At 40.2% G+C, this 13,491-nt stretch overlaps 1 protein-coding gene across 1 annotated transcript in view; it reads left to right on the plus strand.

Moving 5' to 3' along the window:
* The first annotated feature begins 131 nt into the window (after positions 1-131).
* Positions 132-13,491, plus strand: part of PDS5A (PDS5 cohesin associated factor A) — a 131,637-nt gene continuing 118,277 nt past the window's right edge. The window contains exon 1 of the mRNA XM_025210675.1: positions 132-298. Within this exon, the coding sequence (XP_025066460.1) occupies positions 179-298 (120 nt within the window). The 5' untranslated portion in view covers positions 132-178. The remainder of the gene's footprint in view (positions 299-13,491) is intronic.

The following is a 13,491-nucleotide window of genomic DNA, read 5'->3' on the forward strand; positions in this document are numbered from 1 at the left end:
GGCCCGGGGGCAGGCGGGTGCCTGCTCGCCGAGCAGTGGGGCCTTCTGCGAATTGAGGTTTAGACCTGGAAAAAGAGGGTTAGAAAGTCGCTGCCATTCCGCTGAACTTTTGTTTTCTGACCGATAGAGGCCGGTAGAGGACTGTGCAGACGGAAAGTTTCTCACCAGCGGCCCCAGGATGGACTTCCCTGCTACCCAACCAAAACCTCCTAGCGATGGGAAGATCATCTGCTACCCTCCCGGAGTGAAAGAGATCACGGACAAGATCACCAACGACGAGGTGGTCAAGCGTTTGAAGGTAAGCGCACCCCTCCCCCCAGCAACATTTGTCTCTAAGCACTACCCAGAGCAGGCACTTTTGTCTGGGCTCCGGCCTCCCGTTTTCTTGTATTCAAGGTGCCTATTCCTTGTCTGCTGAGCCTCGCAGAAATATTTACTGTTTTCGCTTTTCTTCAAAGGGCCACAAGTTGCTTTTGTTAATCATGGTACCATTTTGCCTTGTTCGTGGTTTTATGTGTTTGCTTCAAGTGCTGATGGGGTTCAAGTAGCAGTGGGCTAATTTGTTTATTGTTTTGCAAGCTAATGGTTTAAATGGGCAGGAACTAAGTCCAGCATGGTTTGGAGGGGGTGTTAGGAGTAGAATTGTAAGTGTGAACTACATGAGACTCAGGCTTTGTGGTAGATGTGCAGGTTCTTCTGGGTTCCTGTGTTTTGAAATGTATGTCGTAGAACAAGTGTGGTTGTGATGCGCTGGGTTAACCACAGTACAGAAAAGTCATTCAGCTTTAGGAGGCCAAATGGCTGTTATTCATTATAAAGTTAATAATTGTTCATTTATAATGTGTGTTAGATGCATAGAAGTTGGCTTTCTGGAGTGTCAGGATTGGAAAAAGAACAGATTGTCCATGAATTATACAGAGAGGTATAGTTTGGCGTTCTCTGACTATTTAGTGTAACTAAGTAATTCTGTAAGGTCAGTAGACTTTCATAAGTAAATGCATGTTTAGTTGCATTAAATGGTCAGTATTTCTTTTGAATTTGAGGAAGAGTTTAAAGCCAGAAGTAAACCTGCAGGGTTCTCTGAAATTCAGGAAAAAGAAGAAACAACGCACTTTTGTGACATTGCCTTCACAAAGCATGCAAATAGAACATCTCAATTTTTAATGGCACAAAATAATTATTTTTAAGTATATGCAGAAAATAGCAATGGAAGGCAATTATCAATCAAATATCAGAGCAGCTCAGTTATTAGCGTTGTGGCCCAGAAGCTCATGCAAAGTTGTCTAGGATTTGGTTTCATGCCCAGTATGTACAATACTGTGCACTTCTAGGAGACTTCTGCCCTGTTCTCTCCATCTCATTTTATTGTGCATCTCCCTTCACTGTAGTAGCTGGCTGCTTCACAAGAACAAAAAATAACAGTTCCTTTTTTTGGTGGAAGCCAGTGAGCTAGATAGATGGGCTAGTTTTATACTTGATCAAAAAAATTACTTGCGATGGAGGAGGGAGTATGACACATGAATAAATTATTCAAAGAACTAAGCTTTACATTTTGTCCTTAAAGCTGCAAAGCCTGTGGCTGTCTTGTGTAAGTGAGTTCTATAATCCAGTTGCAGCTCCTGTGAAAATTGTGCCATTTGCATGCACAGATGTCAACTAACATAATTTTTTTCATTGTTCCAATGGAACATACTTTTGGAATGGGTTTGCTATAGAAAAGATCTGTTAGCTATAGTAAGTCCTAGCTCTGCAGAGCTTTGAATGCTAGGGCAGAGGCCTTCAGCTGAGCTTGTAATGATTGGGGAGCCGTACAGCGAGCAGAGTGCATGGGTGAAGTGTTCCTGGTAACCTGTGTTGCTAAGTAGATGCTGTGTTTTGTATTAGTTGGAGCTTTTCAGAGTGTGCAGTGCCAATTACAGTAACAAAGCCTCAAATTCATGAATGTATATATTACTGTAGCCATGTCCCTTCAGACACAACTTGTAGCACATGGAAATGGGTGTTTCCTTTTCCTGTTTTGGCTATTTGGTGATCCACTAATGTTGAGGAGTTCAAAACCATCCAAAGAGTGCAGACTAATTTGCTATACGTAGTATTTTTATTTTTTTTTTTGTATATTAAGGGATATTATAATGGAGGCGACTGCTTCCAAGCATTTCTTTCTTTCCATTGGTGCCACCTTAGTCTGGCCAGATCTTGATTTTACTTAAACATTAGGACAGCTAGAAGATGATGTTACCAGCAAAGTGCTACCCTTTTTCAACTAAAAGACTTAAAGCTCTCATCCTTTTTCTCTTCATGTATGTCAATCAGCTTGACTAATGAAAATATACAGATTTACTTTTGTATTCACTTGTGGTTCTCATGCTTACAATGATTGTGCTTGACATATTTCAAGATAAAGTCGTTTTAAAAGAGGAACATTTTCTAATGAAGTTTGTACGTTATTTAAATTTTGTTAAAGTTTACTTGTCTGTGTATAAATTAAAGGTGCTATGGTTTTCTTTGTAAAGATAAAACTTTGTGTTCTGGCTAGTAGTTAGGCCTCTCCACAGAACTGAATTTCATAGTTTCATAGTTGGTAGGGTCAGAAGGGACCTGAGCATATCATCAAGTCCGACCACCTGCCATGGCAGGAAAGAGTACTGGGATCAAACGACCCTGGCAAGGTGTCTATCTAGCCTCCTCTTAAGGACCCCCAAGGTAGGAGCCAGCACCACTTCTCTTGGAAGTTGGTTCCGGATCCTAGCCGCCCTGACAGTGAAGTAGCACCTCCTGATGTCTAGTTTGAACCTACCCTCTGCCAGCTTGTGACTGTTATTTCTAGTCACTCCTGGTAGTGCTCGGGGGAACAGGGACTCCCCCAATGCCTGCTGGTCCCCTCTGACTAGTTTGTAAACGGCCACTAGATCCCCCCTCAGCCTTCTCTTGTGGAGGCTGAACAGGTTCAGGTCCTTCAGCCTCTTCTTGAAGGGCCTGCCCTGCTGCCCCTTGATCATGCGTGTGGCCCTCCTCTGGACTCTCTCCATGTTGTCCACTTTCCTCCTGAAGTGTGGCACCCAGAACTGGACGCAGTACTCCAACTGCGGCCTGACCAGTGTCACATAGAAGGGGAGGATAACCTCCTTGGACCTGCTTGAGATGCATCTGTGGATACACAACAAGGTATGGTTGGCCTTCCTGACCGCGTCCCCACACTGTCAGCCCATGTTCATTTTGGCATCAGGAATGACTCCTACATCCTTTTCTGCCTCTGCACTGAAGAGAAGGGAGTTCCCCAGCCTGTAGGTATGCTGCTGGTTCTTCCCCACTGCAGATGCAGTACCTTGCACTTGTCAGTATTGAAACCCATCCTGTTCTCATCCGCCCACCCTTGTAACCTGTCTAGGTCCACTTGCAGCCTATTCCTCCCTTCTAGCATGCCCACTTCCCCCCACATCTTAGTGTCGTCTGTGAATTTGAACAGTGTGCTTTTTACCCCCTCGTCCAAGTCGCTGATGAAGATGTTGAACAGTGCGGGCCTGAGGACCGAGCGCTGCGGAACCCCACTGCCCACATCTCTCCAGGTCGAATAAGACCTGTCCATCACCACTCTCTGGGTGCGGCCCTCAAGCCAGTTAGTGACCCATTTGACTGTAGGTGTCGATGCCACAGTCCCATAGTTTTTTAATGAGAATGGGGTGAGTGACAGTGTCGAAGGCCTTCCTAAAGTCCAGAAAGACTACGTCCACTGCTACACCTGCGTCTAAGGATTTTGTGACCTGGTCATAGAAGGCCTTCATACAAGTGCTAGATCTCCTCTGGCGAGCTTTAAACTAGGCTCGTCGGGGGAGCCTAACCCCAACGAGCCCCTGTTTTTCTAACTTGTTAAAGTCAGTTGAACTGTTTACAAGTAACATCATATGACTTGTCCATAGAGCGCTTCTCTGCCATTGTGTTGTATTTTTGTGTCAAGACCTAGCACTTGTAATGAAGGCTTTTTTTTTTTTTATTATTATTATTATTATTGCAGCTTGATACTTTCTAGGCACCTGTCCTGTAATGCCTCAGCAGCAGATGTTTGTGCCAAGGACATTTTAAAACTTTTCCTATATCTTCCCTCTTTGTGCATAAGGTCAGGGCTAATAAATAAGGTTGTTCTGTACCTTACAGTGTTCAGATAGTTGGATGATGTTATGAATGCTGTCCTGGAAAGAAAAATGACAAAAAGTTTTTAAGCATCTTGCATCTTCTGGATGTTGACCTTCTGGGGTAGTATGTTTGTATAATAGAACCCTTGGAGATCAGGCACTTAAAAGATGCCTATTGACTTCAACAGATGTAGACTGACTTCACACACACAGATTGGCACCCTCTTAACTCGAGGAAAAGTGCACTTCATAGTTATTGGAGAATTAATTTTAGCTGTTGGAAGTGTATGTCCCTATTACACACACTGTGTGCCTTATTAGTTATGAAAATTAAATGTGGACCAAACCTGCAGCTAGCAGGGCAGGAGACGGTTAAGATTCACTACTTAACTTCTGACAGGTAAGCTGTTGCTTATGAAATCTTTTGCCTTTCTGAATTAATTAGTCTATAACATGCTGCTCTGCCCTGTCTTCTTCTTTTTAGCACTGTACCTTACAGCTCCAAAATCTGTTTTTAAGCATGAAAAGTTGCTTTGTGATTTGTGGCCTTTATCCATTTCTTTTTAAAAAAAATAGGTTTGCAAGATCAAGTGTATGTGAATAAAAAGTCTGTCAGTCCAAGTAAACTGTCACTATACTCCCAGTATTGAATTCTTTTTGGAAAATGCTGTGCCTATTTTATCTCAAATATATTAAGTATTTCAAGTATGGAAGTTGTTTTGTAAATTTGCATTCTGCCCTACTGCAAATCTCATTCAGGTGTTGTGTACCTTATGAAAATAGATTTTTTAAATGCTCCATAACTAAATATATTGAAATGTCTTATTAAACTAAAATCTCAGATAAGATTTTCTTTATCAGTCCCAAGGGAGAATTTTGCTATAGTTACATATTAAAATTATATTATTATTATTAATAGTATCAACATTAGTGACTTAATTATCAGACCAGTGAAAATGTCTAATGAACCAAAATTTATAGGTTAGTCAAATGGCAAAAATCAAAATACTTACCCCAGTCATGCAAAACTGATTGCCATGTTAAGTGCATCTTTTTTTTTTTTAACCAGTTCCTACCATTATCTGCTTGTTGAATTTTTTTCCAAGGGAAGTATGAAATGTGACCAGTTCAGATATAGTTTTGCACTGTTAACTGTGCAATATGGTAAGTTAATAGTACTTTGCACTGTGTTCTTATATATAGTTATTGGTATGGATGGTATTGTGTAATAGGTGGAGTGTGATGAGTTTCTAACAGAGCCCTGCCTCAGGGGGCTTAGTCATACACCCAATAGTACAGTGCAGCCAAAAAATACAGAATAGTATAAGTGGATTATGTACTCTTTGTGGAAGGAAATGTTAACTAAAAAGTATGTATTGAATTGTTACTTGGATAAAAAGACTTTGCACCTGCTAATGCCATTGTGCTAGGCGGCATATTAATTGATGGTAGAGGCTTTTAAAGAAAAAATGCAGCTGTATTAAGTATGTTAGGTAATTTCAGTCAATAAGTACTTTGCAATATTGTATTCCAGTACAAGCTGGAAATTCTGGCATCTTCAGTTTCATGTCTTAGGCTGTGGGCCTACTAGCTGTGTAAAATTAGACTCATTTTTAGTGTTTGGTGGTTTAGAGCAGAGGTCAATGACATTTTCTGGCAGGGAGCTGGAATGACTCAGGTCAAGTTTGAGGTAGGTTGGCAGTAGGACCCAGTCACGTTTTCCATTTCTCCCACTGCCTGGGGGCACAAGGAGAGCTTCTCCTCCACTGAAACCCACACTGCTCTGGTCTGTGGCAATGCATATGAAGATGCCCCCCCACAAACGCCCTGCTGAAGCCCTGGGCTCTTGGCTGCAAATGCTGCCAGATCCAAAGGCACCAGGAGCTGGATCTAGCCAGCTGCAGGCTGTAGGTTGCTGTAGAAATGATCCATATGTAATAACACCACCCCCGCTAAAACTTTTGGTAATTGTTCTTAAAGTTGCAGGGGCAAACTGAAGTTTGCAGGTGTTCTTGGGCTGTTGGACTCTCAAGCCTAAAGCCAAACTTTAGATTTTTATTCTGTTCCTACTTAATACTTTTAATTAGCTTGGCTGTTGTAATAATCATGTTTCTCATTAATTAGGATAGATGACTGGTCAGGTTTTAAGAAATCTTGGTCTGGTATTCTTTTAATAAAATAAAAAAAGACAAAGACAGAAAAGAAGACTGTAAGCATGTATACTCTACAAACTCACTGATTTTACTAATTCTAAAACTAATGCCCTATCTAGGCTTCCATCTTGCCCTAATGACACTTTATATTCTAATTGCTCAGCAATAAAATAACTCCTTTCTGGCTATGGTAACTTTTTCATTAAAAGTGCAGCAGTTATTAATGACAAACTCACATGTACAAAAATTACTTTGCTCGTTTCCAGGCAACTAGAGGATAAGTATGTCAGAAAACAATAGGGGCCCCAACGATTGAACATAAGCATTGGTCCTGGATTTAACATAATAACTGTCCCTGGTGTCATTTGCTTATATATATGGTCAGTTCAGTCAATAAGTCTTTACAGCCCGTTACCCAACATCATATTTACCAGATATTATTCAAGGCCTATTTTGAATAAAGAATTACTAATTTCTCATTTTCCTCAACACTCATCAACTATTTTGAGAGCTTAACAAAAAATTAATTTCCACCACAGGTTATAGGTTGCATTCTCTATGGCAATTCAGAGCACGCAGAATAAGGTCAAAATGCCAGGTAATTTTGGATGGCCAATTCAAGATGCTGACATCTGATATATAACAACTAATATATATAATTTCCCCTCCCACCTTCAAACTACTAAATTCTCTGTGACATTTGGACTGTGATTCTTTTGGACTTCATTTACTAATGTGAGTGCCTAGTACTCCTACAGATCAGTTCCAGTGGATATGGTATACAGAAAATGAAGAGCACCACATGAAAAAAGTTTGGTCTAAATTTCTTGATTGGCATCTCATAGAACCATTTTGGCACAGACAAAGAAGGAATCCAACTCTTCAGGGTTAAATTTGATTGCCTGAACCATAAGTTTCTTTCCCATTCCTATAATACCAGGCTTCAATCATGCTTTCAAGTTTTAACAAGTGACGCATCTGATAACTTCTTTTAATAAACCCTGATTTATTCCCAGAACGCGCCTGTCTTTTGCACTAAATGAGGCAGGCTTTCCATGGAAAAGTAGTATGTGATCACATACTTGAAGCTGATGTCATATGCTTTAAGGGTCCCACAAGGTGCACATCAGCACTGTTAGGTATGCAAACACCTGCACATGGTTCACAAGATAAATTCAGAGATTTTAAATAGGAATCTATAATGTCAAAAATGTTCTGACCTGCTGTGGTCTTGCTCGAATTCTTTGTAATAGAAGAATTGCTGTATTCTTTTCCATAAGTGAAAGCCATGAGTTGACATTTTCCAACTAAAAAGACTGGAGTCTAAAAAGGCTGAGAACCAGTGTCATAAAGGGAGCCAAAATAAGGGAGAGAAGAGAGATTTGGAAATTGAATTGACATTGTTAACTTTGGAAAGGAGAGAAGATATGGTAAAAATATGTAAAATAATGAATAGGATGGAAAAGGTGGATTGGGATCTTCGTTGTCTCTAATACCTTGGAAACAAGGGAACACTGGCCAAGATTAAAGGGTGAGGAATTCAAAAATGATGAAAACCTAAGTGAATTTTCTTGGGATCACAGGGGTAGTGTGAGGCAGAGCATGGTTTTGAACCCAGATTTCTTGAGTTTAAGTAGCATGCTTTAATTACAGAAACAACTTTTCCTATTCATGTGTAGCATCTGTGTGAGCATAATATAAAGTGGTTGGGGAAGACTTTATTCTGTCAGGATTCACGTATTTTAAAATCAAACTTTAGGTCTAAAATCCATGATACATCATTAAATTCCAAGAGGAATTAGCGTACATAATCAAGTCTTCAAAACAGTTATTCGTATTTTACATAGTCATGTGCTATATAAAGGAAATGTTAATCTTCTCTTGGTTTCCATGAGATAAGCAAGCAAGAATTTCCCCATTTTACATGTGGTGTTGGTGAAGGTGGCAGGCAGGTAGGGAAATGAAGCAGAAGGTTGTAAAGTTTAAAGTTACTTTTGTTCCTTCTCTTCCTTTTCATGTCTATTTGAATCATTCCACATTATTTTTTTCTCACAGTGCCCTTTGTGCACTGTCTTCCACCAGAAATAAAAAACTGGGCTTTAAGACAGAAACAAAAATGCATGCTGAAGTCATCTTGCTTTTTAAAGAAACCAGGCTTTGGTCTGAACTCTGACCTTTACAAATATGAAGAATATGCGTCTTCCCTACTATGGGTATCTTCTTAATTGCCATTCAGTTATTTAGAAATTTAAAATACATACTTATTGTTGGTGTCGCTCAACTGTGTGTTTTGCTGGCTTTGCAGCTGCAGTTAACTAATGAATACTATTCCCAGTACTATGCTGACATCAATCCTTGGCTAGCACCCTAAGGAGCCTGGAGCTGCTCCTGGCTGCTGCAGCGGTGACAGAGCAGGGTGGGGAGCAAATCAGCTTCCAACAGGGTGCACATATAGACATGCTCCTGGGGTTACTGCGCAGTATTTTACTGTGTAGTAAGCCTAAAGCACATTAATAGCTCCTGTAGATGTACATGTCCCCTGGGTTTTAGGAGTTGCTTTTATTCAATGACTCCTACTTGTTGGGTGTTGGACTAGATGACCTACTGAGGTCCTTTCCAACCTTAACTTTCTATGATTCCATGAACACTAACCAAGAAATCCACCACCTGAAAAATATTTTTGGAACCTAGATGGCTTTATTTAGGAATAACTTAATCAGGGTTCTTTCTTGTATTATAGGATATGAGTTGATTTTCTAATAGGTTCACCCTCCATTATGAGGATGGTCAAAAGAACAACTTCAAAATCAAATTTAATTTTGAAAATATTTTTACTGTTATAATTAGTAAATGCTTAAGATTACTAAAGAGAGAACATTTTCATTTTTCAGTGTGTTTTGTATGGATAACTTTGCATATAGACAGTGAGTCTTTCACACATCAATAGGAGTGGCATAGGTTGAAAAGTAGTTTGTAACTTTATTAGATTTATAGTGTTAATTCAGCACCTGCATATGCTTTTAATTGTTTCTTTAAAAATACTTTAATTTAATTTAATTTTTTAATAATTAGCTTTGGTACTTACACTGCTTTTTAGTTTTTTGGAAGTATAAAGTAAACCTTTTAGAGGTAGCTAAACTGCCTCAAACCTTGATTGATAAGCCGTTTGGTCAGTGTTTAATCTGTTTGTTTTTGTTAGCCATATTTACTGTTTGTTGTTTCCATTTGTCTTGGGTCATGTCATTCAGAGTTAAGATGCTACTGTTGAAAGTAAAGCACAGTTTGTGGTACAAAAGTAACATTAGTTGAATGTACTAGTTCTTACTTTGTAGGTCTTTAATATTAGATGAAATTGGACGTGCCTTTTTCTTGGTGTAGCATTATAAAATTTTTCTGTCCAGAGCATGCAAAGGCAGCTTGTAAATGTAGGAAGTGACCAATTTATATTGACAATCACTGTCCGTGTACTTTTCCTTTCATATTTCCAGTCCACAAATTAATTAGAAATGCTTGTTAATTGTGCTAGCATTCTGTAACCTATACTCATGATGACTGGTATTTAACATGAGCAAGGGTTAAACATTGGGCTGTGAATAGATTATTTTCTGGTCCCCTGGCATAGGTGGAAGGATTTGGGTAGATTTTTTTTTCCCACAAAATATATTATTATTTTTTATGAAATTAAGATCCTGAATTTACAAGTCAATCTCTTTAAATCCCATAGTGACCTTTATTTTAGAATAGCAAAAAGTGCTGAGTATTTCCCCTTTAAGACCATGTATTATTGGAGTGGTATTAAAATAGGGCAAAACCTATTGCTTGAAAAATGGTCTTATTGTGGTTGTATTTGTTCTGTTTTCCTTAATATGTTTTATTCTTGCTCTGCATTGACAGCATATATGTGGACTGAATTTAAAATGCCCAGGATTGAGTACACTTTGTGACAACTTCACAAGTTTACTTGCTGCTGAATGTTAAAACCTCCAGCAACTTCAGACTTGCACTTCATTTTTAAAAAGGTTGTTGCCATTGTTCCAAATAAATGCCTAAAATTACTGGAAAAGATTTGCACATTTGCATTTTCCAGTTTGCTTCAATTTGTTATCAAAATCAAACAGTAGGGATTAGGAACCCAAATGCCTTTGAGGACCTGGGTCTTTAATGGTAGTATCAACTCGGTGGAAGGGATACTTTTTAAATGTTTGATTCAGGTTAGACAGATGGGGAATAAAGGTTTTTAGCAATCCTGCCACACTATTGTTTATCCTATGGTACTTATTTGTAACAGGGGAGAAAACCAGTATATACCTGAAAATCTGCCATAATTGGAAGAAATAAAATTTACGTTTTCCTTATCTCAGTGGTTTTCAAACTTCCTAAAGTCATAGACTCTTTCATATCACTACTTCTGTCACAGAACCTCCACCCCTATCTTGAAGACTGACAGTGTCAGGCGGCTGAGCCCCACGATGGCGGTACGCTGCCTCTTGGCCCATTCTGGTCTCTTTGTGGAACCCCAGGTTCCACAGGACATGGCTGGAAAACTTACTCCTTGATAGTTTAAATGGAGCTTAGGTCTTAGTCTTGTAAAAGGGTGCCCTTTTCCCCTCAGTGTTTATTTTACAGAAGTGACACCTTCTCCAGCACACTAGAATTTTATAGAAGGAATTATGTAGTCTTTAGGGGGAGAGGAAGGGGAAAAAAAACAAGGTTGTGATGAAAACATTGTAGTTAATCACAAAAAATAGGCTTGGCTTGAAAGAAGTTCTAGAACTAACCATGGCTGTTTCTACACTGGCAAATAGGGTTGTTAAAAGTGTCTGAATCATATCTACCTTATAGATGTTCTTCTTTTCTACATCTGGTGAAGCTCCACTGGCAGAAAGTAAAGGGGTTTTTTTGTTTGCTTGTTTTGTGTGTGTGTGTGTGGGGGGGGGGGGTTGCTTGTGTTAGTAGTACCATATGTACTTGCATATCACAGCTACCTTTCTCCAAAATATTAGCCCTTCATAATTGTGGTGCATGTCTTAAGAAGGGAAGCTGATTTATGTGTGGGAACAGATGCATGGAGAGGCTGCAGTGGCTGGTGAGGGCTCTGCTTCTCCCTTTTCTTCAGCCATGATTAACCCTGACACAGCTGCTGCCACAACTAGCTTTTGCTTGAAACAGCCAGTGAGTTGGCTGAGTGCATTGCTTCATGTGGTCAGTATTCTGCCACGACTCTTCATTTTATGTTCTCAAAGTAGGGTACATGTCTTAATTGAAGCATGTGTTTATATGAGAAAATACAGTATTAAGATAGTTCTATGAGAACAGGTAAGCAAGCCCAGGAGCCGCACTTGTAGGCTGTTAATGCAATTATTCATTAGAGAATATATAATTTGAAAGTGAGCTAAGCCTCTGCAGCTGCGGGCCTTAAACTGGAAATAAAATCTCCGTTTTTTCATTCACTCTGAGTTAGTGGTTTATACTTATACCAAGATCATCAGATTTTTATTTTTATTTTCTGTGAAAATTTCATAAAGAACTTAATTATACTGTTGTATTTTTTCATAGTAATCTCTAAGTGCACTTAGGTATAGGTCAGTGCAAATCTAACAAGTAAACGAATGGGCCTTTTGAAATTAAATCTGAAAAGTGACTCAGCAGACATTTCTAAATCCAGAAAAAATTGGGTGGTGTCCTCTCATTTCCAAAGTTATGTTTCTTTGTATTTGGTTCATTAGCAAGATTAAAATACACCTTCAGTTAAAGTACAAAGAGAAAAAACTGCAATTAAGCTTCTCCCCCCCCCTTTTGATGTTGTTATATATAGTTTCTAGTTTAGCAGCTTGTACATGTTAATTCACTCCATTCTTGCTCTTGCTATGTTGGCTGTGCCATTTTCACTCTGGAGCTAGCTGCTGCTGTGTGTCACGCTTATCTCTGTTGCTTTCACTGATTAAATTAAAATCATTTTCTACAATCCAAATATAATTCTCTCTTATATTTAGGGGCTTTAGATAACTTAACTCTTTAGCTTACTTGCAGCTTCAGATCAGCAGTTTGACTTCTGCAAGGTTGGAACATAAAGAATTGCCATATTGGGTCAAACCAAAGTCCAGCACTTCCAGGTGTCCATGCTTATGCTCCATACCATTCCCTGTCCCATCCAGACACCAAATGGCAGGACACCTTTGACAGAAAGAATCCTTGGTGGACCAGCCTATATTACACCTTAGTTCTGTGACTTAGAGCAGACCTAGGATAGTAGCTCCTTCATGGAGCTCTCAGCATTGTTGTCCACATGTTGTGCTTTATGGACTCCACAGGCACCTGTCCTTTCTGCAACTGGAAGGGGGCCTAGTGCAGTGGGGGCCAACAGTTAAGCCCATGCCTTCCTCAAGTGCTACTCCAACCCCTTTCCCTGCCTGATTTGCTGTTCTGCTTTTTTCTTCCTGCCCTGTGCTCCATGCCTGATCTCAGCTCTGCTTTTGCCCTATCTGCTGGTGTGCTGCCTGTACTCTCTGTAGTTTGCCACATGCCAAGGCTACCCATGTGGCATGCATATGCCAGGCTGCAACCTCACTTCCATCTCTTCAAGAACCTCTTATTGAGATTCTAGATGTACTTTTCCTTGCATCTTTTATTTTATGCACGCTCGTATATCACTACACAACATCTCCGGACCATTTGGTCAGTCTCCTGGTTCTGGCCAAGCTGTTGCATCTGCCACATCATGAAGGAGGTATGGCCAGGAGGGGAACCCAAATATCTGCAGGGCTGTCCTCCTGTCCTTTATCGATGCCTGTCTTCTACCCCTCATAGACTTAGCTCAGAGGCGGGCATATTTTGGGCGGAGGGCCGCTTACTGAGTTTTGGCAACCTGTCGAGGGCCGCATGGGTAGGCCCGCCCCTTGACAGGTGCTACTCCCCCTGGTCACCATTGTGTGACCAGAAATCCTGCCCCCTAAACCCTGACTTTTGCCACCAGAAGTCTCCTCCCCTTGCCCCCGGAAATACTCCTTTCAACAAGGGGTTTTGTCATCTCAAAACCAGAAAAATACCAAATACCACTCTGCTATTCAGCATGAGTGGGGAATGGGGGGTGTTAGTAATCTAAAAATGCCGGTTACCTGAGGCAGGGGTTTTCAGTTGGACATGGGAGGGGAGGGGTGGCAGTGGCCACCGCGCACAGAGCAGCAGCAGCAAATGGTGGTGGGTAGCGG

Source organism: Alligator sinensis, unplaced genomic scaffold (genome assembly GCF_000455745.1).
Source record: "Alligator sinensis unplaced genomic scaffold, ASM45574v1 scaffold246_1, whole genome shotgun sequence".
In the NCBI taxonomy this organism is placed as follows: Eukaryota; Metazoa; Chordata; order Crocodylia; family Alligatoridae; genus Alligator; species Alligator sinensis.